This window comes from Heloderma suspectum, chromosome 4 (genome assembly GCF_057233095.1).
Source record: "Heloderma suspectum isolate Gila_16-S chromosome 4, 16-S_ref, whole genome shotgun sequence".
NCBI classification, from domain to species: Eukaryota; Metazoa; Chordata; class Lepidosauria; order Squamata; family Helodermatidae; genus Heloderma; species Heloderma suspectum.
The window spans coordinates 62867811-62895634 of NC_139461.1; the positions used below are offsets into that span (position 1 = coordinate 62867811).

The 27824-nt window shown below is 40.2% G+C and overlaps 1 protein-coding gene across 1 annotated transcript in view; it reads right to left on the reverse strand.

Moving 5' to 3' along the window:
- The window catches only part of RAB2A (RAB2A, member RAS oncogene family), a 44943-nt gene that overhangs the window by 4052 nt on the left and 13067 nt on the right, over positions 1–27824 (reverse strand). Inside the window, exons 2-7 of the mRNA XM_084849458.1 lie at positions 25771–25842; positions 23281–23348; positions 16033–16115; positions 14886–14978; positions 12972–13083; positions 3112–3180 (exon numbers count right to left, since the gene is read on the reverse strand). Of these exons, the coding sequence (XP_084705584.1) occupies positions 3112–3180; positions 12972–13083; positions 14886–14978; positions 16033–16115; positions 23281–23348; positions 25771–25842 (497 nt within the window). The remainder of the gene's footprint in view (positions 1–3111; positions 3181–12971; positions 13084–14885; positions 14979–16032; positions 16116–23280; positions 23349–25770; positions 25843–27824) is intronic.

Here is a 27824-nt window from a genome sequence, read left to right on the forward strand (position 1 = left end):
AGAGACAAAAAAGTTCGCATTTCACTGGTCTCGCACAGCAAAGCATTTTCCTCTCTTGACTGCATTTCTTTCTATGTTGAGTCAGCTGTACAGGCTAAGGGCATACAAGTGTTCCGTGTCATCAATAATTTCTATGATCCCCAAAGACATGGCAAGTTGCCAAGAACCACACACAGAGTAGTTCTTTCATTCATCAAACTCACACTTATATCTTAACCCTCACTCCCTCAAGTGGGTTTTACCTAAAATACAGCACTTTAAGAAAAGTAATACAGTAGCTTCAGAAATTAAGCTCTTAAGGAAACTTTGCGTCACAGTAAATCTCAGATTTATAGTGCTTGGCAGTTGTTCTGCAACAGTAGTAGCCTTGGGGTTTCTGGCACTAGCTTAATATTGACAGCAGCTGATGTGGTTTCTTTTCGCTCTTTGATTCCTCTTTAATAAAAAGCATGCCCTATGGCTCATTGGTTTTGCCCCCTCTGGGCTGGTAGCAAGTTCTTGAGGAATCAAGGAGCCAGACTTGGCACTGAGCCAAGTAAATAGCATGCACTGTTGGCTCTTGACAGTATATTGCAATCAAATTTCCATAAGGCAGAGTAAAGCAGACCAATTCGATATGACACTCGACAGATACAGCTAGCATGCTTTTTCAGAGGCCATGATTACTGTCCAGTATATATGCTATTGATTGCTAACTAAAGAACATTTGGTTTGAAGTTATTAGAGGGGTGTGTGTGTGTGTGTATACACACACACACACTAAACCTCTTTTCCCATGTTCATCTTGCACTAAGCACACTGCCAGTCCTGATAAGCTAAGGCCCTGCCACACCTTATTTACAGGCATCCAAGGGCTTGCTTTTCAGGCCCCTGTAAACAGGCACAGCAGCAGGATGCACAGCATGAGCAGGGAAAGATTATAATATGTCTTCTTATGAGGAGCCCCTCTCATGTGCAGAAGGGACTGAATAGTACTAGCACAATAAAAATTTAATATTCATGGATATAACTTGTGAAGTTGCAATCTTTGCTTTAAGAAATCTTAGTTTCCAAAAGATGCTATGTGCCTCAGACTTTAATGTAAATAAACCTTTAACAGTAAGATTTATTTAGTTAGTTACTTTTTCACAAAGTGATTTTACCACATCATTTTGCAAGCTGAATATTCCATTCAAATAAGTCTTTCCATAACATTTGGGCAAACCCTGGTTTCAGACTGTTCTCATCAAATAGTAAATGCAATTTCTCAACACATGAGGGCCTAATTCAAACTGAATATTCACCATGGGAATGTCACATACAGTGATGTCACCTCATTAAAAAGTAACATGAAAATCTAATCTTAGACCCATGCTGTACAACTAAAGAACCACAGCCTAAGTGAAATTCATACTTTACTACTGTCTTTTCCTTCAACTCTGGGTAATTTCCCAATTTTTAAAGACTTCACAGGAGCTGGGGCATAAGGAAAGAGGGAAGAACAACTCTGATAAATGATAACCCTGCAAAGCTGTTGCCTCTTTTCACAAAGTTATAAAACTGAAGGAAGGAACTCCTGCAGGGTCATGCCAAAAGCTCCAAGTGCTGACTAGAAGAGACCTCTAAGAATAAGAGTATATGCTAGTTTTTCTCAAGATGCAAGCTGGGTAACATAAGACATTTTATTGGGTTAATGTGTGTTTCAATAGAATTCAACCTATTAAAACTGATCACACAATGAATATCCTGAAAGCCTGGCAATTCTGTTTCACTACAGTTGCTTGCCCAATAAAAGGCCAACTGAAAATAGTGTAATAAAATGTACCATCATGTCTACAAAGTGTTTAATTTTATTCAACATGGCACAACTGCACCCTAAAGACTTAATCCCAGGTACTTCAGGATGCACACAAGACAGTTCAAAAACGAGTGCTACTTTTAATAAAAGAGGGGACAGCAGCAAGGCCTTTCCAGAAATCACTAGTTTATCATTGCAAACTTAGAATAAATCGCAATGGCCAGGACCCAACGAGCAGCTTTAGGCACATCTAGGGTTTGAGCATGTCTATTGGGATTTGACTTTTTTTTTTCCTTTAAAGAACAGATCCCCATGCCAAATCATAAACTACTTTTGAAATTCCCCTCAGTTTCCAAAGTAGTTGCTATGTGCATAGGCCTGGTGTTCAAGACACATACACTCAAATCTTCTGCATGAAACAAACTGTGTGGTTCTTTGGATCCTAGCCACAAGTTTCCTAATTAATAAATTTAGTCTCAATTTGAACCAGTGACCTACAGATGAAACTGCAAACGAGAGATCTCAGTATGCATTGATGCAACAGACATGAATTATGGAACGTATAGACAAGGTTGGTGTGTATACCTGTTTATTTGGATCTGTATTCATCTCTCTCAATAAGGAAAATATGTACTATTATAAATTACTTGCATATATAACTTCACCAAATAACAGGTCAATCCTATGTATATTTTCTTGGAAGTAAATCCCACCAAGTTAAACTAGCCTTATTTCCATGTAATTACATATAGGATTACAGCCTCCATCCTGAATATAGCAATATTTTATACAAGTCTTAAATAATATTTATTCTGTCCTCCACAATGGATAGAGTATATTCATTAGAAAAGTTACCATCATCTGCCTGTTTACACAGGTAAAAGTTGTTTCTGAAAGCTATTGATACCATATGGAGAAATGGATATGAGATAACTTTTCTCTTTGGAGGATTTATTGTTGATGGATGGATGGACAGAGTTGCTTTATAATCCACTTCAATCACGATACTAAAGGAATGTATATAAAAACGGAGACTGTGAATACTAGGAGGTCAACATATTTTCAGTTTGTTGTACCAAGCCTGGTGCAAGAGGCGTTTCAGCCTAAGACAGCTGAGGACAACTTGTGGCCCTCCAGCTGTTTTGGTCTATAACTCCCGTGATCCCTCACCACTGCCTATGACAAAAGCTCTAGCTGTAGCCCTATAGCTACAGGGCCTCAAGTTGCAACCCCTGGTCTAAGAGGTAAAAATAGTTATTTTGACTCTTATGCATCCATTTTCTGTAAATGTATTTTATCTTTACAGGCAGCATTTTAACATTTGAAGACCTTACCTCATTATTAATGTCAAAGACGCCTTCCTGTATTTTCTCATAGATTTCCTTTGCTGTATTAATAAATGCCTGAAAAAGTAAATATAGTTTGAGACAAACTCAAAACATGATGTGACAAATCCTGCATCCTAAGCCAAACAACAGTAGCCTCTAGAGTAGGGGTGGGCAACACGTGGCCCCTGCTCCCCCCCCCACCCAGTGTGGCCCCACAATAAGAAAAAAACATTTTTCTTTCCTTTGGTACATACAATATCCCAGCTAGTTGAAACTGGCCAGTCCTTCTATGTAAGTCAAGAGTTATTATGCAGATGGAAGAAACCTCTAAACAGATTTCTGACTGGCCACTTAGACTACTGATATCAGAGATGGAGTTAATATCACAATTGGACAAAACAACGGCCCATCTCTCTCAAGGGGCTGGCTTTTACTGTTTTCATATTTCCATAAATATGTGAAGCACAATCTCTGTATTTACACTCCTAATTAGCTGTTTCAAGGAAGAACAAAGATGCTTTACCTCAGCCCATCTTTTCTGTGCAAAACTCTGCACATGCTCTGAAAACCAAGATTTTACTCAAGCAGGTAAAAATGTATTTAGCCAAGTTAGACTTGCTGTATCGATTTTTATTTGTAAGGTCATGTACAGTTTGGAGGGTACCAGGTTGCCTACCGCTGATCTACTCTGGCAGGAGCAATCTAGGATCTTAGACAGAGGTATTTCACATCACCTGCTACCTGATCCTTTGAAACACAGCAGGGGTAGGCCTCAGAGTTGTGGAAAAGAAAAAAAAAACAAACCAGTGTAAAAGAGTGTCCTTTTTTCCTTCTATCCTCATGAACACCAGCTCTGCCCACCAGTATGATCACTGGAGCCCTGAACATAAGTACTCTTTTTAGGAACTGGATATACACTACAATATTTTCATGCAGGTCCTACTTATGTATAATTTGGAAATCCAATATTATACAATTCCAGAGGGTACAACACCTGAACTGTTTAAGATGTATTTGCTCCATGTTTTTGTTTTTAAAAATACTTTTATAGCATATATAGTTATAGTAAAACTATTGGCAGTATATGGACAGTATATTAACATATACAAATGCATATATGTTATATAAAGCTAGAGCCTTAGTCAAGGTGACTACTGGGTAATTTTTGTACCTTCAGAGCATCATGTTCATCTATCACCACAGAATCAAGCTCCTGAACCTTTTAACTCTCCCCCTGCCCCAGGATCTACTTTCTTGCACTTTACCATTTCAGTCTTCTGAAGATGACTTTGTTAGATTAGTTTTAATCTGGGTTCCACAGTAGATAGTACAACAATGGATTTATCATCAATGAAAAACACAAAGTTCCTCCCTTCTGTAAAAAAAAAAAAATTCCCCCAACATGGGATAGCATTCAGAATTCCTAACAAAAAATAATGGTGGCACATGATGGAATATTGTCATCTTAAGGCTGAAAACAGATTCTTTTCCAAAATGTCTTAAAGCATACAGGAAATATTTACACCAAATTATGGTCAATTCTAACATACAAGCCAATTAAAATTTAACACATAAAATGCCTCTGTTCTCTCATTTAACATTATACAAAGAACTTGAAAGACAATATGCCACATAAGATTTTAATGACGGTAACACAGACAGCTAATATTGCAAATCAAATTCTCCTGACATACCAATTCTGTACCATCACACAAATGTGCTATCATCTACTCAGGTTTGCCACGCCTGGTCACAAATCTAATTCAAATATTAAAAAGTAAACAGGGTTCACAGAGGGGAACAAATCATACCTTTCCTAATTTCTACACTGGAAGCATTTGCCTGCTGAACTTGCCACCAGAGCTTTGTTTCCTAATTAACAGGACTGATATGTTTTCACCTTTAAAGGCCTTACAGCTCCCTAGAGTAATCAATCTACTGCAGCTCAATTACTGCACCAAGTGCATACCACAGCCAGTGAAGGAGACTTGAACAACTGCAGCCATGAGTGGAAAGATATGAATATGCATAAACTCTAAGTGGGTGATCGAATCATCACAGAGGGTCATGAGAATTTGCAGCAAAATAATGAGAAGAATTAATCATTGCAGATTCACAAGGCACTTAGGAAGTGAGTAGGTTTTTTGAACGTGCACTGGAGCTCAGAAATTGGCTTTCAGCCAACTCTGAATTGATTTGCATTCTTCAGAAACAGAAGTTTTAATATAAAAAAGAAATATATATTGTTTTTGCTTTTGACAATGTACCAATTATTGTAAGGGTATATGCAAGAGTAATTGAAAACTGTGCTCATAACTTAGGAACTTCACACATCTGCATTTTCTTATGGGGCTAGCTACTTTGTTTCCATTAAATAGAACATGTTCTTAAAGTTATGTTATGATAACGTCATACAAACTACCACTTGACATTTAGCACATTCAAGACTAAACTACAATTCATTATTGGAATGAGCCTGCAAGTTATTTTTATTACATTCTTAAATATCAATTGATTGTGATGGCTCACCCTATAAGATTAGCTTTGGTTGAAATCTGGCATTAAATCCAAACACACACACAGGTATGACATTACTTAGGTAACTATTAAGAATTGCACTTATTGCAAATGAAGGCTGTGATCCGGCACCTAGAATGGCATGTTTGAAGGCCATACATTTGGGTTTCCCATATGCTCTAGTCTAGAGATGTTTGGTTGGATCCATCCTGTCAGCACGGGCTGGGAGAAGGCAATTTTTGTCAATTCCCTCCCCGCCCACCCCCTGCCATCCCCTATACTCAAAAAAATCTGGAGGGTGGTTGGTCCTCCAGAACAGTACATGAAGTGATGCCGGGGGCTGCAGGTGGAAGGAGGACAGAAAAAAATCACTGCTCCACCCCTACCTTGAATAGGGAGGCTCTTGTTAGATCCCAGTTCCCTCAGCCAACAGAAGGAACTGTTCCATTCGCAGAGAGTCAACTCTGGATATAACCCAATGTGTGTGGAAGGAGCTTCTGAATGCTCAGAGCTCTGGCAATACACACAGTTTTTATACAATACACATAGTTTTTATTGTTCTGATTGTTAGCTACCATGGGTTGTTTTAATAAGAATGATGGAGTATACATGTTTAATAAATAAAACTTACCAAGCAAGTTATGTTTAACAAAATATACTTTTTTCTTTATTATTCCACATCAACATGGATTTTGATCTATACTTTCCTATTAATCTGAAGAATCTAGTAAGCATATAAACACAAATCATATTTATGTATACATATTTTTACCTGGCAGCAGTATCGGGAAGCTCTATTCCTATGGGGTATTATGCAAACTGAAACTGTTTTCACTTGGATAAAATACTTTTAATTTCTACCAACCCACCCCTGATGCTTACAGAAAAATCTATTTTAACCATATTTCCAACAGCCAGGTATGTATTTTAAGCTGATAAAAATATGCTTCATCTTACATTCAAAGACCACTTGGGGCTTTTGACTATTAGGCACTATAACAGGGAAATAATGCTAATGTCTTATGGAAGGGTCATAGCTCAATGATTCAAGGTTGCATTCAATCTTAGTCCTACTTACGGTACACCCAATGAAATGAATGGGACTTAAGTCAGACTAACATTGGATACAACCCAGAATATGTGCCTTGCGTGCATTCAACCCCAGCATCTCTAGTTAAAAAGATCTCAGCTGGCAGTAATGACAAAGACCTTGGTGTGAAGTCTTGGGCTGCTGCCAGTAAGACCTTAGATAGTAGTCTGTCTTAACAAGAGGCAGTTCCATATGTTTGTATCTTCTTTCTTGGAGTCAAGAGTCAGGAGTATGTCAATGTATCTTTGTTCAAAAAACTCTGAAGAAGCTGACTGAGAACTCAAAATATTGAAATGCTATTGATTCTAACATGCAGATGTTACTAGTCTCATTTTTAAAGATAGGTAATATGACTACTGCAGCTGGTGATTAATCTTTCAAGGCATAGAAAGAACACCTATAAATAAATGGCATATCTGAGAAAAAAAAATCAGAATATTCAGATTCCTCAATTTTCATGTGACATGCTGCCACCTGGTGGTTGCAATTTATCATTGTTAGATTAGACTTGCACTGGTCAATCATTTGTAATATACTAGAAAACATCTAATAGTGGATTTATACAAGAAAAACAATCTAAATCACTAAATGCTATTACATGTAAGAACTTGGGACTCTCACAGATTTAGGATGTGTGTGGACCTACAACATCACTTACCATAAAAGATTAACATGATTCAACTGGGGTTTAAATATTTCAGAAATTTTGCCCAACACTGTAACTCAGCGGTTCCCAAACTGTAGGACAGGTTTTCCTGGGAGTGGTGCAAGACATCTGGAGAAGGGCAGGCAGATCCAGGGACTCCCCGCCCCCCCAGCATCAGAGATTTTGTGCTGCAACCAAAACTGCTATGCTACTCTTAGAAGTGAGGAAGAACATATATAGAAGCGTCTAGTCACAGTAGCTCCTTCTCTGACTGGCTGATTTTAGGACAGAATTCAAGATAGCCTGTTCTGTGAGAATGCCAGTGTTTGCTTTGTGGTCTGATCTACAGATCCTTATGTACACAGCAGCAGATTGCATACAGGGTTCTGTACGCTCATCTCAAGAGATGGTTGCTGGTGGTTTGCAGGTCTTGGGTCTATAGTTCAAAAATGTAAGGAAAACTACTATTTTAGGAAGACCCTGAAGACTTATTTATTTATTCTGGCCTTCCCCTGATGTTTTACTGGACTGTTCTAGGTTGTAGGTACAACTGTGCTATAGGGTTTTTGTACTATCTGGGACAGATGTTTTATGCTGGTGGTTGTTGTAGTTTTTATTTTATGCTGTTTTACTACTGATTCCGTTTTTATTATATAAATTTTATTGCTGTAAGCCACCCTGGGAGGGCCCCTGACCTGAAAGGCGGCCTAGAAATGTTTTAAATAAATAAAATTTTAAAATTGCAGGTTAGCTACTAGTTTAAGTGAGTTCTGAATTTGTGAGAATTTATATACACACACACACACACAAACAGTAATTCACCTAAAGAAGTACTAAAGTCTCTTTATGTGAAGAACTAATGTATTAACTTAGTAAGGACTACGAGCCTAAGAGTGCATTCCTATGCATGTTTAGACAGAAAAAAGTCCTACAACTCTCAGCCCCCAGCCAACATGCATAGGATTGCACCATAAAATGTATAAAAAGTGAGAGGAAACTAGAGATGTAAGAACAGGGGTGAAATTACAATAAGAACAGGAGAGATAATTTTAGGAAAGGTGATGGGTGGCAGCAGGAAAGGCCAGAAGAAGTAGTGAAGTTAGTATAGACAAGATGAACAGAGAGTTAATAAAGGTTTTAGTAAATGATGAGCTGAACAAAGTACCTGTAGTGCACAGCTTAATTTATTTATTACATTTCTATGCCGTCCCAAAGCCAAAGCTCTCTGGGCGGTTCACAAAAATTAATTCTACAGAAAAGAGGAAAATAGAGCAAAGGAATTGGAAAATGATGACAGCAATAGCAAACTCATCATGGAAATGAACATGGTGAAAGGAAATAGAAATGAGGACAGGCCTAGAACTTCAGGGAGAAATTTGTGGAGACAAGTAATGGAATGGGATTGGGAAGAAAAAGGGAGGAAAGAAGCAGAGATAGTAGAAAAGTTCATTACATGAAAGAGATGGGGGGGCTGAAGGCAAACGAGAGGTGGGTCATGGATACAGAGTAGAAAAATGGAAATGCAACACAGTGGGAGGAGAAATGGGAAGAAAGATCACCCACATATGAGCAAAAGTAGAAGTGAAACAAGATAAAATTGGAAAGAACAAGTAAAATGATCAAAACACTCTGGAAGATGCTTACCACCATGTAATTTATGTTTCAAGTAGGGACATGCACTGGATTCAGCCTGATGAGGTGCTTACCAAGGTGGCGAGGTCTTTCCTCCAAAGCAACCAGAACCAAAGCTGAACCTGTACGAAGCTTCATGTGTGAATCAAGCTTTGGAAACACAGATAGTCTGTCTCTAAAAATAGTATCTTTTGATTTTGTTTCTCTGCCAACACTGATGGGGTGGGGGGGCTGAGTGACTAACAGGTCCACCTTCTAATCAGAGGGCATGTTTTACCAGGGGCTTTCCAATTACTATACTTTTGGGGGAGGAATTGTAAGATACAAGCTGTATCTCTTAGTTTCCTGTTCTGTAGCATGCTAGTAGGAAGTCAGGGTTCCGTGTTGGGCTATGGTGGCTTCAGGTTCTGTTTGTTCATGTCTTCAAAATCCTTTTGTTTCCCATTCTCAATTAATAAATCAATCCTTCCCTCAGACTTTTTCCTGCAGTGAAAAATCTTTCTTTTCAGCCCCACCACACTTTATTAAAAAAAAAGGCTGAAACCAGTTTTTAATCATCTTAACTCCCTAGCACCTGCACTCCCCTTCCACATATACTGCTGCATCTATCCTTCTGAAACTTTTGTGGTTTCTTACTTAGGGCCACCTCTAGGACGTCTGTCATTTTCAGAACAATGATACATAAGGAACATTGGGCGGGGGGGGGAGGGAGATAAACATATCCTGTTTTCGATAGTCTCAACATGTAAAAGCTGCTGTTGCACAAAAATCTCTGTATCTACTCAACTTGGCAGGTTTGAATTCCTCAGAAAGGGCAATTATCCCTAAAAACGTTACCCCATTCTGCCAAGAAATAAAAAGTTCCCTTTAAAAAAACCATCAAATTATAAAGGTACATAGTACAAAAACCTATTTTTCTGAAATTTGGCAGATAGAATCCCCTCCCAATAGGCTAATATGCCTGCAAATTTTGACAAGGAGATAAAAGCTATAGCCATTCTTAAAATTTCCCATGACATTCATAGGACATTTTCATAGTGCAGAGGACTATATCAGGAGACTAGGAAATAGGGTTGGAAGTAGGGGAAATTTGGTGTGCGAGTTTTTAACCAAGCATTTGGTCAAGGCAAAACTGAGTTGAGCATGCAGAAGCTACAGCTAGGCCATTATATTTCCTGCTTTACGTGAGTATTTTAAATGAGATTTGTTGATGCGCAATGGTTCTGATCATCAGAATTTACTGCTGCTATTGATGATCACTGAAAAAAGCTCAGAACCTTTCCACTCTCTCTCTCTGCCTTGCTGCTTTTGTCAGATTAGATTATACCCAAGTAACTTGCTGAATGGAGATAAATGGAAGATCAGAAAACAGGTTTGTCTCTTTACTCAGTGGAACTAAAAGTTTTAAATATTTACTCAGAAGCCAGCTCCAAGGTTAATGGGCTTTATTCCTGGATACAAAGATGTACAGGACTGGTGCTCTAACATTATGGAGAAGAGATGAGTACAGGGAAAGAGATGGGGCACAGTTAACTCAGATTTCAAGTGACTATGGTTAAACTTTTAACACCCTCACTGGAGGGGTAATCTGAGTTTGCCTCTCTGAAAGCCACTGGACTCATCCTGCTCCCAAACATGAGATTCTGGGCCTCAAGCGTGCCTGAAAGAAACACACGATCTGCCTGAACTTGTACTAAGTTTGTGCGTACATTTGTGGCTATATTTATTGGTGAGAAAAGGACTATGAAGTTACTCAGTCTTGAGAAGTGGGGCATGTCTAGCTGGCCCAAGAAGGCCCTGGCCCCTAGAAAGTTACTGGGTAGGTCACTCAACTGTTCCACCAGGTCCCAACTTCCCCATATAGTTCCCAAAATAATGTGTCGCCACCACCTACTGATTTACAGAGACCAGTAGGACTCTCCTTTTTATATACCTGAGTATATCAATGCCAGCACATGGTGTGAGATTTACTAAACTTAGAATCACCCCAGCCAGAACCACAGGTAGTAAAGCACTAAGCATATATTTATGAACCATATCCTCCAGAACAAGTAGTCATCTGATAAAAAAATCATACCTAACTTAAAATCCCTGACAAAGAATAAGGATTCTATCTAATAACATAACATCTCTGACTCCCCTCTTTAAAACCTATCCTTACCACCAACCTTTTACTGATCCTTTCCCTCCCCCCTCTCTGATCCTACTCACCCCTCTCTCTTCTCACTAGTATTATGCAGTTGTTCAGCCTGCACATGAAAAGTATCAAGTGCAGTGGATGCATGGACACAAGCACACCCCAAACAGCCCCATGCACCTGGCTCCTCTGTTGATCTCCCCTCGTTTGAGCATTAAGGTATGCAGGGGGTTTGTAAGTGCATTTAGCTGAACACGCTTACAAATCTCTTTGCAACTGGAAACCCTAATAAAGCAGACTTCCTGGTCGCTGGAAGGCTTGCAAGCACATTCGGCCAAATGCGCTTACAACGCCTCTGCAAACCTTAGCGCTAAACACACAAAATTATTTAGAGACACCAGGGGACACTGGGGGCGGGACTTGCATGAGGGCTCTCCCCTCACTTTTTTAGGCCTCCAAGGTACAAGCTAAATGCTTGCACAGGGCTACTCACAGCCTTTCTCAAATGACTCCTAACTTCACCCATCATTCTACTCCAGTCCATGCTGTCAGTCATTCCTCCACTAATTCTTCTGTTATAAGGACAAAGAAGCGTTTTGCGTATGTTTTGGCATCTAATTAAGGTAAAATTAATTATTAACATTGTGAATGTGGCCCCTTGGCTGTTCTCTGGATACAGAGTTTTGCTCTCTCATCCATTTGAGATCACTCCTGATTTAGTATCTCTCCCCTGGAAGCAGCTTCCAGTAGGAGCCATGACTACCATCATTATCTCTAGCTGGTTTTTTTCTGGTCTCATTTATTATTCAAGTACTAGTATTTCTTCCATTTCCTCTGGGAAAGTGATCTAAGGGACCATCTTAAGTTTATTTTGCAAGTATCTATACTGAATGTTTGGTTTTTTTTAAAAAAAATGTTTTTCTTGGTTAATTTATCAAGTTGTTTTTCTACTCTGTTCATATAGTCTTTCATAACGCTATTACAACACTGTAGCTGTGAAATCAAACAAATTGAAGGAGAACTAATAATTAAATGCTTGAAGAATTTAGTTCATTTTTCACTGATTTATGAATCCTTACAGTCAAAAAAGTCTTTTCTGAACATTTTTTTTGCCTCACGTAATTGGATTCAGTTATATTTAGCTAACAGAATTTATGAAATGGTAAAGACATATTCCTTTTCCAGAATCTCATACATTTACAGTATAATCCTATACATGTCTACTCAGAAGTAACTCCCATTGGGTTCAATGAGACTTATTCCCAGGAAAGTATAAAATAAATAAAATGGAGAGGAGGAGGATTATGTACGCCGCCTTGGGTTTCTTAAAGAGGAAAAATGGCGGGATATAAATGCAATAAATAAATAAATAAATAAATAAAGTGGATATAAGATTGCAGCTTCAGTTTGAAAAATGAAATTAAAAAACTAGTGGAATACAAAGGGAGCGACACAAAACGTACTCCATGGCATTTATAACTAACTCGCACAAGATCAAGATCTGGTGCATGAAATCCAGCATTGTGCAATGGATTTCTGCTTGTGCAACAGAGCCCCTGCCCCCAACTTCCCCAAAATCTGCTTTGGAGGATCCTCCAAGCCTTTGCAGCAGACTTTGGCAGACTGGGACAGGATGGGAATCTGTTCCACTGAAGGATGTCATTCTGTTGCCAGACAAACAGAGTTGGATTTCACCCAATGGTCTTTGATGGATCCAGATATATTTGGTGCTTTCCAAAAGAATATTTTATTTTGATCTCAGAGGTCTGACTTGACACCTAACTTCTCACTTAAACCATCATCTGTAGATAATAATATATTAAAAAGAAATTACATCAAATTACCTCTTCAACATTTGAGGCAGTTTTGGCAGAGGTCTCCATAAAGATAAGCCCATGCTCTCGTGCAAATGCTTCACCTTCTTCTTTTTTCACTTCTCTTCTAGACTCTAGATCACTAAGATAACCAAATAAGTGTTATTCATTGTACAAAAACAGGCTTGCTTGCTAAGGTACACCCCTTTAGATAAGATAAAATTATGTCAGATTGTCTTGGTATACCACAAGCAAAACCACATTGCTGAACCTTCAAATAACTTTCAATTGATTAAGGAACATTTTGTTCACTATTACTGATTACCCACTGGTTTTGTGTGTGTGTGTGTGTGAGAACAGAGCACTTCAAAAACCTCTCTCCATAGTGAACCACCACCACTACCGCTCTCTAACAGGAGATGCCTCCTCAAACTGCAGAGCTCTCTATTTATTGCCAATGTAATGTAGGAAAGTTACTTCCGGCAGCTCTTCAGACAGAATCCCAGCTACCACTTCCACAAACCTTTCTACGTCATTAGCCAGATTACAGGAAAGGACATTCCTATCTACATTTCTCAACATATGCATCCATATACACTATTCTGTGAAATGGCATTTTTTAAGCAGTTCATCCATCCTTGGATCATAACCAGAACATGGGTATTTTGAATGGATGTAACTACAGTAACTTTTGACTACCCTTAGCCAGCCCTTCCCAAACCTTTATCCAAGGCCCACTTTATCAGCTGTATAGGACATGTGGTTCAGCCAAAGACTACTTCTGCATGACTTCATATTTTGCCTGGCACCTACATTGTATTCCTTCCAGCACCAGGTGAAGACCATTTTATTTTCCCAGGCATTTTAGCTTTCTAGACCTTTAGCTTTGCTGTTTTAAATCTGTATTTTAAATCTCTGCATTGCTGCTAGGTTTTATTCTGGTTGTATTGTTATATTGCGGTGATTTTAATATTTTTATACTTTATATTGTGTTACTGTGTGCTTTTTGGTTTTAATTTCTGTGAACCGCCCAGACAGCTTCGGCTATTGGGCAGTATAGAAATAAATAAATAAATAAAATTCCTACGTGGCTACAGTGATGAACAAAAACAGCTCACCATACAGACTGGCTCTGTTCTGTAGAAAGTCTCCATATCAGCAGCACCCAGAAAGCTGTTTTTGGCAACAACGACACTGCTTGCATAATGCATGAAATAAGACTAAGATAATCACCAATGGAATCTTATCTTCATTTTGGATTAATGTCTTCTTCCTCTTTTAAACAGAGAAATCTCCCTTCCTTGTCACACTATTGTCAACATGCAGTATCAGAAACCTAATGGCTACCCTAAAGTCAGTGGGTCCAAGCTCACTCTATGTGAACTACTAGTTTTAGAGTATATCTGAAAAAGTTCAGCATATTAATGATACAGCTTTGATTGAATAACTGAAAAGGTGAGTTTGTATCAGACCTTTACAAGGAATAACACAGTATTTTTTTCAAACAAAATATCCCCCCCTGCCCCAACCTGCCCAACGATAACATTATGAAGTAGTACTTTAAAAAGCAACATGGTTATGTTCACAACTGTAGCGAGCAAACCAAAGGCATTATTCAAGTCTCCAACTAAAGTGGGAATTCCACTGTGATAATCTTGAAATAAATAATTTAAAGAGAAAAAGGATTAACATTAAAATAAGGTTGTGATCTTAACTAGTACATTGTAGAACTGTTTAGACAAGAAGCTAGCTAAGTGTACAATTAGAGAATGTGTATGGATAAACCTTTTAATGGCATTTAAAACTAAAGTAGGATTTTTTACTAACATGAAAAGTTGAGAATTATTTTATTTTTGTGCAACGTAAGTGTCTCAAACGAAGATCAGCATGTATTAAAATGAAGAACTCTGCTAATCTATATCACTTCAGAACGTTTTGTTTTACCTTTTATTTCCAATGAGCATAATGACCATGTTGGAATTGGAATGCTGACGAGCATCTTCTAACCATGTTGTCAAATGGTTGAAAGTGTCCCTCCTGAAAAGGAACCAAAAGATAAGTGGGGGACAATGCACCAACAACCAAAAACACTTTCTAAAATTGGAAAGGCTTTTATTTAAAGTGTTTTGCCTCAATTAATTGCTACTGATTCCAGGTGATTTACAAACAAAAACCAACAGTCAACCCATTAAAAGATCTTAAAATCATAAAAGCCAAACACAGCTTTCAGAAGTCCATCCTTCCAAAAAAGGTCTTACATGTGGTGTTCACACATTACAACAAATATAAAATAAATGAGGTCAGCACAAGTATAGAATGAGTTCTTTCTATGATATATATATATATATATATATATATATACACATGTGTTTAGAGGTGCAAAATCAATCTTTAAATGCCTTTCTCTACTTGTGGCACCTTATAATCTGGATGATATAAAATCTTTCAGGGATATTTGGTGTTGAATAAGACCTACTGTAGTCCAGACAGTTGCAATAGATAATTTTCAAGCACAGAACACTACACACAGTTTCTATAATGTTTACCAAAAATGCACAGTACAATTACATAGTTGCATAGAGAATTTATATAGGTCCAGTCTGACATAATTTAAAAATAGTTAAGATTGTAGTTGCATAAAACTAGTGAAAGCTTGCTCCACGTCATGTTGCACCAAAAATGCGTAAGAAATACGCTGTACAATAGTGGCCCATGTTAAGAAAATTCTGCTTTTTACAGATAACTTAAGATGCATGTTCACTCCTACTTACTCCAACATATTTTACCAGGTAACACTGACAGTCATATATTTCAATGGGTTGTATCCACACTTAGTAATGCTTAGCACAGATCCACTGAAATCAATGAAACTTAATTTAGTTATGACTAACTTAAGCCCCACTGATTTAAATTGGTCTACTGTAAGCATGGCTAAGTCTGGATCAAACCTAATGTACTTTGTGCCAACAGTCTTGAGCTATTTCAGATCCTGGTTCCATCTTTAGATTTCAATGCCACAAAAATTCCTACCAAAAAAGGCTATTTACAAGAGTCTAAGATATTCTGAACACTTTATCTGCAAGATTCTCACCGTGTAATGTCATACACTAGTAAAGCCCCTGCTGCCCCTCTGTAGTATGACCTTGTGATGGACCGGAAGGACTCTTGCCCAGCCTGTAGTAAAACAAAATTCATAGTTCATTTCAATCCGCGTTTTCATGTGAAAAAAGTAAGTCTTCCTTACTTACACTAAGGAGTTTATTGTATAGGGGACTGGAAAAAGGGGAGAGGAAAACTCACTAATTCTAGAAAAGAGGAGCCACGTATTAAAAAGTCTACAGCGCAGCACCATTAGGAGGAAAAATCAAGAACAAGACCTCTAAACCTTTTTTGGCAATCCCTGACAACCCAATTTACTGAATGGCTTCACAATACATGAATCATTATTAGAGTACAGAATGGAATCCTAGCAACTAAGCTCTGAAGACAAATTTGAAAGGAAGCAAATAGCCCAGTGCTTCACATTTGAATTCAATAACTCCCTCCCTGGGGCAGCTGTTGACACTAGAATAAATAAAACCCATTGTAAATAAATGATGAATGACATCTTTACGCCCACCATCTGCTGGTGTAAAGGTTGTAGGAAGGCCAAGGATGAAGATTTTATCCGTTATATCATAAACTGCAGCCAGCTTTCAACAGTCTTCAGATGGAATTCTTTCTACAATTATTTTATTATGAAGAACAGAGTGGTTCTGAATTTAATTTTATATAATTCTGTTGTACATTTAATCAATTTCCTGTGCTTCTGATAGAATGCTTGTCAAAAGGATGTAAAAAGGTGTCTTTATTGTCACAAATGAAAAACACCAGAGATAATATTTTTAAAAAAACACTAGTGACCCTCTTTTTTAGGAGAACAGCTTAGGTTTAAAATGAAATGTTAAGCTTCTCAAAGAGACGATCTATAGATCCACATGAATGTTTCACTGAGAATTTTTTGAAGGGTCATAAATTTAACATTTTTAAAGCCTTGCCAAATCATTGTGATTTGGACACAACCAAATGTAAAATAACTGCCAGGGCTGGTGGTGTTTATTTAGGGTGAATCAAAATTATTTAGGGTGAATCCTATGGGTTGCACAGCTGATCGTTAAGCCCCCAAACTCAGAGGCTTACGAACATCCAATGCAGGGCAGGAGCGGGAGAGGTGATCTTTGCCTCCCCATCTTCCCAACCTACATTTTTTTGCTAGACTAGCTTTTTTGCCTGTCTAGAGGGCGAGGAAAGGAGGCTGGAGAGTCCTCAGGATAACTCGTATCCTGACCTCCCCAGTCTCCTCCCCTCCCTGCCTACCAAAATGCCCCCCTTTCCCCGAGGTTGACTGCCTGACCTCAGAGAGCAGCTGGTGCAGTTGTTCCTGCACTGGTTGTGAGAGGGAGGGGGGTCAGAAATACGATTCTTCCTCGGAGGTCAGAGAGCTGTCTCCGACCTCAGATCAGGAAATCCGAAATTTCCTATGGCCTCTCAGACACTTTCTAGGGGCCAAAGGATTGCTCCGTTAGGGTAGGATCCAATGATGCCCTACCACTAGCAGCAAGCACTGCCGGTCCCGGTGCACACACCACCAGCCCTGGCAGTGCGTGCATGGCTCCTACTGCCAGCGATGTAGTGCTTCTGGGGGCAAGCCCCCAAATGACCAGAAGTGCAAGTTTCTGGATGGGGCAGGTCACACCTTCCAGAAATGTGCATTTCTGGTCATTTGGGGACTTGCCCCCAGAAGTGCTACATCTCCACTGCCAGCGGTAGGGGCTGGCCAGATGCGCACCAGGAACCAGTGGTGTTCACCGCTAGTGGTAAGCCACTGTTGGATCCTTCCCATAGTGATTAATAGCACCAGGCAAGCGAAAATAAAATTCACTCTGCCACAGAGACTCAAGTTTCAACTTTTTAAAATGCTTACATACATGTGAATCTAGACATAATGCCCCTCACATTTTTTCCAGAATGTAGACTGCTTACCTATAATACTAAGCTACTGTCTGATGAGGCTTTACAAGTAGCTGAGGAAAGAAGGGAAGCAAAAAGCAAGGGAGAAAGGGGAAGATATATCCAACTGAATGCAGAGTTCCAGAGAATAGCAAGGAGAGACAAGAAGGCCTTCTTAAATGAACAATGCAAAGAAATCGAGGAAAACAACAGAATGGGAAAGACTAGAGATCTCTTCAAGAACATCAGAGATCTCAAGGGAACGTTTTGTGCAAAGACGGGCATGATAAAGGACAAAGAAGGCAGGGACCTAACAGAAACAGATGAGATTAAGAAGAGGTGGCAAGAATACACAGAAGAACTATACAGGAAAGATCTGAATGTCCCTGATAGCCATGACAGTGCGGTCACTGAACTCGAGCCGGACATCCTCGAGAGTGAAGTCAAGTGGGCCTTAGGAAGCATTACTAACAACAAAGCTAGTGGAGATGACAGTATTCCAGCTGAGCTATTTAAAATCCTAAAAGATGATGCTGTTAAAGTGCTGCATTCAATATGCCAACAAATTTGGAACACTCAACAATGGCCGCAAGACTGGAAAAGGTCAGTTTACATTCCAATTCCAAAGAAGGGCAACGCCAAAGAGTGTTCAAACTACCGCACAATTGCGCTCATTTCACATGCCAGCAAGGTGATGCTCAAAATCCTACAAGCTAGGCTTCAGCAGTATGCGAACCGAGAACTACTGGAAGTACAAGCTGGGTTTAGAAGAGGCAGAGGAACTAGAGATCAAATCGCCAACATTCGCTGCATCATGGAAAAAGCAAGAGAATTCCAGAAAAACGTCTATTTCTGCTTCATTGACTACACTAAAGCCTTTGATTGTGTGGATCACAACAAACTGTGGCAAATTCTTAAAGTGATGGGAGTACCAGACCACCTTACCTGTCTCCTGAGAAACCTGTACGAGGCTCAAGAAGCAACAGTCAGAACCAGACATGGAACAACCGAGTGGTTCAAAATTGGGAAAGGAGTACGACAAGGCTGCATATTGTCACCCTGCTTATTTAACTTATATGCAGAGTACATCATGAGAAATGCCGGGTTGGATGAATCAGAGGTCGGAATTAAGATTGCTGGGAGAATTATCAACAACCTCCGATATGCAGACGATACCACCCTAATGGCAGAAAGCGAAGAGGATCTCAAGAGCCTCTTGTTGAGGGTGAAAGAGGAGAGTGCAAAAGCTGGTTTGAAACTCAATATTAAAAAAACTAAGATCATGGCATCTGGCCCTGTCACTTCCTGGCATATAGAAGGGGAAGAAATGGAAGCAGTGACAGATTTTACTTTCTTGGGCTCCAAGATCACCGCAGACGGTGACTGTAGCCATGAAATTAGAAGACGCTTGCTCCTTGGGAGGAAAGCTATGGCAAACCTAGACAGCATAGTAAGAAGCAGAGACATCACCTTGCCAACAAAGGTCCGTCTAATCAAAGCTATGGTTTTCCCAGTAGTAATGTATGGCTGTGAGAGCTGGACTATAAGGAAGGCTGAGCGCTGAAGAATTGATGCTTTCGAACTGTGGTGCTGGAGAAGACTCTTACGAGTCCCCTGGACTGCAAGGAGGTCAAATCAGTCCATCCTAAAGAAAATCAACCCTGACTGCTCATTGGAAGGACAGATACTGAAGCTGAAGCTCCAATATTTTGGCCACCTAATGCGAAGAGAAAACTCCCTGGAAAAGACTCTGATGCTGGGAAAGACTGAAGGCAAAAGGAAAAGGGGACGGCAGAGGATGAGATGGCTAGATAGCATCAGTGATGCAATGAAGATGGACTTGAGCACGCTCCGGGAGAGCGCGCAGGACAGGAAGGCCTGGCGTTTTATGGTCCATGGGGTCACGAAGAGTCGGACACGACTGAACGACTGAACAACAACAACATGACATAGCACGTACATTGCTTTTACCGATGACAAAAAGGGAAATGAGAGATATCTCAGCATGACAAAAAAGTACTTGTAGTCATTTAGTAGCTATGAAGGTTATGAAGCTATGAAGGTGTTCAAAGATTTAAAATCGAAATATTAAAAATGAAACAATATGAAGTCCAGACAATGTCTATAGAGTTTATTTCCAGAATTATTCAATCTTGCTTTCTTTAAAAGCACCAAGAAAAGATCTTATCAGTCATGTCTGAATAAATGCTTACAAAAAGATTATAGGAGATTTTTAATAAGCAACATTATATACATCTGAATTGTCAAGTGACCACAGAAGAGGAGAAAGTGGGCTTGAGAACATTGGGGATGCTGGTGCTACAGCCCAAAAGGAGATGGGATGTGGCAATCACCTTCCCGTAGTCATTCTGGCCAACAGCTCCTCATGTTGGCTGAGGGGAAGTAAGCATGGTCACTGTCCTTCCACTAAGAAAATGCTGTCACCTGGTAGGCCTAGGGTTAGCACCTGCATTCTACCTTCTGCTGTCAAGTATATTCCCCCACAGATTGAAGGAAGAGAGCATACCCCAGCTTTACCTGTGACCCACTGCAATTTTTTTTTGGCAAGGATATGGCATCTCTATTGTGTTGATATCTCTACTTTCGACATAAATAAATGCATTGCATATAATTATATCACCTTTTACTTTAAATGGAAATTGACAGTTAGAAGACTTGAAGGAGAGATTTATATGGTAAAAAACCATTTACAATACACCTAGCCAAATAAACAGGGCTAGTCAAATTAATTAACATTTCTTGGCAACTTTTTAAAAGTGCTTAAAGCAGGTAACAACAGCATCAACAAAGAATTATGGAAGAATTATGAAAAGACCTAGCTCATATTCAACAGCAGGAATGGCCAACTGCAAACGTCACCTGGCCCTACGCTATTTCCACCTGTCCCTGTCAGTTCAGAGATAGCACCAGCATAGAGATGTGAAGGCCTAGAAAAAAACCCCAAGAACATACAGGGAAAAAAAACCCAGTCCCCCCCCCCATATTCCTCAAGGACTTGTTTTGTGTGTCTCCCCCTGCCCCGGCCCCCCCAAATTGGAAAAATATCTAATCTGCTAGCTGAGCAGAGGCACTTAGTTAACAGCTGTGGGGAAGGACCACAGGTCAGTGGCTGAGTACATGCTCTGCATGTAGAAGGTTCAATCTGTGGCATCTCTAGTTAAAAAGAATCAGAAAGCAGGTGATGTAAAAGTCCACTTTGCCCAAACCTTGAAAAGGCATTGCCAGACAAAGCAGACAAGACTAGGCAAGTTGCTCAAATAGTCTGACTCAGTATAAGGCAATTTGCTCTGAGGCACTGCCTCTAAGGTGGCTGGCCAAGTATCCCTCAGCTCTTCCAACACTGGAGGCAGACACACACCAGAGGATCCCACATCACTGCAAAGGTCTTGGCTGATTCTCCTTCCATTCCAGTGCTGGGAAGGGCAGGGGACAACGCAGCTCAGAAGCAGTATGCAACTCCCAAAGTATTTCATTAAATTAGAGATTTCGTCAAGGAATCAACTCAAGCATCACCAATATCAATATTTTTTTAGTTCTCAAATTCAATTGTCAGGTCCCAGTCCTATCCTCTGACTAGGTGAATAGATTATCCTTACTTGGAGGTGCAGCTGTATAGTCACTGCTTTGCACCAGGAAGGCACAGTGCCCTGATCTCACACCAATGCTGGAGATATAAGTGGCTAAGGCTGCAATCCTATACCCATTTACCCAGGGTTAGGCACCACTGAACTCAATGGAAGTCACTTTTGAGAAGGCATGCATAGGATTGCATTGTAAGAGCATTTGTGCAGCAGTGTTGTGCAAGGCTTTACATGGTTGAGGAGTGAGTGAATAGGGGGCAAGAAAGGAAATAATTATCTTCGTTGCCGTCATATTCACCACACAGAAGTGCAATAGAAACCATCATGGAATACACAAATGTAAGAAACTCTGCAACACAGACAGTCCCACCCCCAAACATGCACAAGAACAGGCATAAGTTCAGTATGCAGGCAAATAGGTACCACAGACAGCAGCTGGGAAATACTAATCAAAAGATCAGCAAAGACTGAAAGACAACACGGACTATGCAGTCTGGATGATGGAACTGCAGCTAGCTTCTTCCACAGAAATAAGAACACATTATCATTGCCTGCAGTGATTCAGTGCCTACTAGTTTGAAAACAAAATAGGCATACCCAAAATTATGTTAGGGGAGACATGATTGAGGTGTACAAAATTATGCATGGTGTGGAGAATGTGGATAGGGAGACTTTTTTCTCCCTCTCACATAATACTAGAACTGAAGATCATCCCATGAAGCTGATTGGTGGGAAATTCAGGACAGATAAAAGGAAGTACTTCGTCACACAGTGTATAGTTAAACTACGGAACTCGCTACCTCAAGATGTACTGATGACCACTAACCTGCATGGCTTTAAAAGGGGGTTAGATAGATTCCAGGAGAAGTCTATCAACGGCTACTAGGCTTGAGGGCTATATGCTACCAATAGTACCAGAGGCGGTATGCCTATGTTGCTGGGGAACATGGGCAGGAGGGTGCTGTTGCACTCGTGTCCTGCTTGTGGGACCCTGATGCTGGGCAAGACTGAAGGCAAAAGGAGAAGGGGACGGCAGAGGATGAGATGGCTAGATAGCATCAGTGATGCAATGAAGATGGACTTGAGCACGCTCTGGGAGAGAGTGCAGGACAGGAAGGCCTGGCGTGCTACGGTCCATGGGGTCATGAAGAGTCGGACACGACTGAACGACTGAACAACAACAAAAATTAATTATAATCAAAGTTGACTATGATTTCTTCATTTTTCTACTGTATAGGGTTGAGAGGTAGGTTCCTTACTGCTGCCCTTTAAAACACAGGTCCAGTTCAGAACTCACAGTAAACTAGAATTGCTGAGAATCCTGGTTTACCATGAGCAAGCAAGTGTACAGATGCATGTGGCTTTATCACTCCCACTTGCCTCCTTGTGCCAACAGGAGCAGCTAAACAAACCAGGGAACCTCCATGTATGATTTGCTTACCATTTCAGCAAAATCTGGATTTCTGGCTTGTTCCTCTCCTGAAAAGCCAGAATCATTAGCCAAGGACAAACCCTAGCTTATGATTCTGGTTTGTTAGGAGAGGAACAAGCTAGAGATCCCAGTTTGGCTAGCAGGAAGAGCCAAGCAGCAGCAATCATGCGCCATGCACCAACACACTTGATTATTCACGATAAGCAAGAATTCCCAGCAATTCTGGCTTACCATTACATGAGGAAGTGGCTATAGTCTGAATATGTCTGTGCTTCTCTTAAATAAAAATCGTGCAGAGTTTTTTTTCTATACTTACTGTATCCCATATTTGAAGTTTTATCTGTTTCCCATCGATGGTTATCATTCGAGCACCAAATTCTACACCTGAGTAATAGAATGAAATGTTATAACTGAACTCCAACACAGCCATGAAATATATCATAAACAAAATTAGGACTTGCTTCAGCCTTTATTATAGCAGGTAGCAACACTGTTGTGTATACTTTCAGTCTGCTTTCTTCCTTTACCACTTACTGCAGGCTGAATAGGCTTTTAGATAGTTTTGTATCGTGCCAGACATTTATATACTAGTTTCTAGCATTCAGATGCAAAAAAGAGATTGATTGCACTTGAACGGATAAGGAAAATAAGCAATTATTTTGTTATCCACTGTACACATTGTTGCAATGTACTAGAAAACTCAAGTCAGGCAATATACAGAAAGTGTATAAAAGACTCCGATACATTTCTTTTTTTTTTTTTTAAAGGAGAGCTTTGGCTATTGGGCAGTATAGAAATGTAATAAATAAAAAAAGAAAAGATATTAAACCGCAGTGAAGTTTTAAATACTTCAAAGAAACTCACAAGCAACTGCTTGTTGTCTAAGGAGAATGTCAGAAAAGAAGTGGTAAAAACTGCAATGTATTAGACTCAATTACATTAAATGCCTTTACACAGACAATCATTTAGGCTTAGAAGATTTAACCAACTCAAGATTTAACCAAACCTTAAGAATTATGGGTGGCAGGGCTGAGATCTGAGATAGCAGCGGAATTGCCCTCTGACAGGATTCCTGCAGGGGGAGAGCTTAGACCCTAACCTGACCCCTGGAGGAACCCCAAGAGCTACATGGGCTAGACTGTAGTGCCCCGCAGGTTGGAGGTTCTACACCCCTGCCTTAAGTTGACATTTAATATTCAAGGGAGGCTGTTTTAGAGACTGACTGGCAATTCCACCTAATGAATTAAGCTGGCACTATTTTTGTACAGACAACACAGAGGCAGCATTTACAGAGAAGGATAAGCCAGGATTCTCTAGTATCCTCGCTTATTGTGACAAGCTGTGTGCTGGTTCACACAAGCTATTTGCTCATGCTTTGTTCTTGCCAGCTAATGCAAGAGCTAAACAAGCCTGGAAGGTTTATTTAATACAGGGAAGGGGAACCTCCAGCCCATGGGCCACTCCCCACCTGGCCTGGAAACTTCTTCCCCTGGCCCCACCCCCTGCACCAGAGGAAAAACCTCTTATCTCTGATCAATTAAGTGCTTTCCCCTGCTTAGCACTGAAAGACTCCCTTTCTCAGTACTTAGCAGGCAAAAGCACTTAGCTCTGATCTGCTGCTGAACAGATATAGGAGCTTTTCCCTGCAAGGACAGCAAAGGGCTGGATGTGCCTGATCTTGTAAGCTAAGCAAGGTCAGCCCTGGTTAGTACTTGGATGGGAGACCGCCTGGGAATCAGGCTTCCTGCATTGAGCAGGGGGTTGGACTTGATGCTCTTGTAGGCCCCTTCCAACCCTATGATTCTATGACTATGACTAGGAAGCTGTTGCGTGATTCAGTCCTACTTCCTTCTGAGTTTTATTCTGTAGATGGTTGCCCTACTTACTTGTGAGTAGACACGATGCTCATGATTACTTGTGAGCAGACATGCCAAGGCTTGGTGCTTCGGATGCTACTTGAAAGTACTGCTCAGTGATTCTTTCCTGCTTATTTGTGAGCAAACATGTTACTCATGCTTACTTCTGAGTAGCTATGCAGATGCTTGGTATTTGGGATGCTATCTGAAAGTACTCCCAAGTGATTCAGTCCTGTTTCCTTCTAAGTAGACATGCAGAGGCTTGTCCTGCTTATTTGTGAGTAGACATGCTGCTCATGCTTACTTATGAGTAGACACTTAGACATTAGTACTTCCTACACTAATTGGTAACAATGGAATTGAGTGGGGGTTGGATCTTTGGGCCCCATTCATTTTTGCTTGTGGCCCCACTCCACCACAGGAATGTGCCCCCCAAGAGTTCTCAACACGGAATTTGGCCCTTGGACTAAGACAAATTTGTCACCCCTGATTTAGTGTGTTATCCAAACCAGGGATCCTTGCCTGTCTCTCCCTTTACAAGCCAAGATTGTAAACCAGGGTTTGTTCTCTGTTTACGAATCCTGGCTTGAATTCAAGATCCCTGTTTCAGATGACACACTAAACAAACCTGGCTTATTTTGCAGTTGTGCTGGGGGAGGGGGGACTAACAGGCCATGTGAACTAGCACACAGCTTATTCACAATAAGTTTGTTCTGTACGAACACAGCCACTATCTAAAAATACAGTTAAACAGTGGATCATTTGGTGACATTTCATCCCTTGTGAACCTGAATTATTTAACTTTATTATTAAATAGACTAAGCACTACTGGCCTGTGCTTCTAAAAATTTGTAAACGTCTGTTAGTTGAAAGTCTATACAAACCATTACAAACCCCAACACATGCAGTTGATATCCCCTTTACGCATTTACCTACTTATAAGGACTTACCTATAGTAAGATCATGCACTGGTTGAAACCTTTTGTCTGTAAACTGCAACAATAAACATGATTTTCCAACACCTGAAAAATAAAGACAAAAAAAATCTTTCAAGCATTTCCAAATATAAAATACTTCCAAAAGTAAAATTATTTTAAATATAGACTTTAGAAAAAAAAATATTTCCATCATTTTAAAAAAAGGGCTGTTGAGCACTTAGTGTCAGCAAAACATTTTAGAAGACAGAAAGGAACATTTAAGGTGGAATCCTATGCATGTTTAGGCAGAAAAGGTCCTACGACTCCCAACAATCCTGAGTTGTAGGACTTTTCTCTGTCTAAACATGCATAGGATTGCATCCTAAGTATAGCAGAGGAGGGAGAAGTCACGTGGAGTTTACTCATGCTCCTCAATGTCCCACTGAAGACTAACATTCCAACCCCTCCTCTGAAATAATATGCATTTTGTATATTTACTGGAATCTTCTATTCAAAAGCTCAAGAGCCCTCAAATTTAGTAGTTGTTTCCACACATCCTTTGTAGTGTGGAAACTGAGCAGTGCCTTTTGCTATTCTACCTCTTGCAACCATTTATGGTACATAGCTCAGGCACTGTTCTGCTGAAGCCATAAGCTATGCCGTGCAGGGCCACCCAAGACGGACAAGTCATGGCAGAGAGTTCTGACAAAATGTGGTCCACTGGAGAAGGAAATGGCAACCCACTCCAGTATTCTTGCCAAGAAAACCCCATGGAACATATCACAAGGCTAAAAGAGATGACGCCGGAAGATGAGCCCCTCAGGTCGGAAGGTGTCCAATATACTACTGGGGAAGAGCAGAGGGTATTTCCAAGTAGCGCCAGAAAGAGTGAAGCGGCTGGGCCAAAGCCAAAAGGACACTCAGCTGTGGATGTGTCTGGTGGTGAAAAGAAAATCTGATGCTGTAAAGAACAATATTGTTTAGGAACCTGGAATGTCAGATCAATGAATCAAGGTAAGCTGGAGGTGGTCAAACATGAGATGGCAAGACTGAACATCGACATCTTGGGAATCAGTGAACTCAAATGGACAGGCATGGGCGAATTTAATTCAGGTGACCATCATATCTACTATTGTGGGCAAGAATCCCTTAGAAGAAATGGAGTAGCACTCATAGTCAACAAAAGGGTGGGAAAAGCAGTACTGGGGTACAATCTTAAAAATGATAGAATGATCTCAGTACGAATCCAAGGCAAACCATTCAACATCACAGTAATTCAAGTCTATGCCCCAACCACGGAGGCCGAAGAAGCTGAGGTTGATCGGTTCTATGAAGACCTACAACACCTTCTAGAACTAACACCAAAAAAAGAGGTCCTCTTCATCAAAGGGGATTGGAATGCTAAAGTAGGAAGTCAAGAAATCACTGGGATAACAGGCAGGCATGGCCTTGGTGTACAAAATGAAGCAGGACAAAAGCTAATAGAGTTTTGCCAAGAGAACTCACTGATCATAGCAAACACTCTTTTCCAACAGCACAAGAGGCGACTCTACACATGGACATCACCAGATGGTCAATATCGAAATCAGATTGGTTATGTCCTTTGCAGCCAAAGATGGAGAAGCTCTATACAGTCAGTCAAAACAAGACCTGGAGCTGACTGTGGCTCAGATCATGAGCTTCTTGTTGCAAAATTTTGGCTTAAATTGAAGAACGTAGGGAAAACCACTAAACCATTCAGGTATGACCTAAATCATATCCCTTATGAATATACAGTGGAGGTGAGGAATAGATTTCGGGGATTAGACCTGATAGACAGAGCGCCTGAGGAACTATGGACGGAGGTCCGTAACACTGTTCAGGAGGCAGCAAGAAAATCCATCCCAAAGAAAAAGAAATGCAGGAAAGCAAAGTGGCTGTCTTATGAGGCTTTACAAGTAGCTGAGGAAAGGAAGGAAGCGAAAAGCAAGGAAGAAAGGGGAAGATATATCCAACTGAATGCAGAGTTCCAGAGAATAGCAAGGAGACACAAGAAGGTCTTCTTAAATGAAAAATGCAAAGAAATTGAGGAAAACAATAGAATGGGA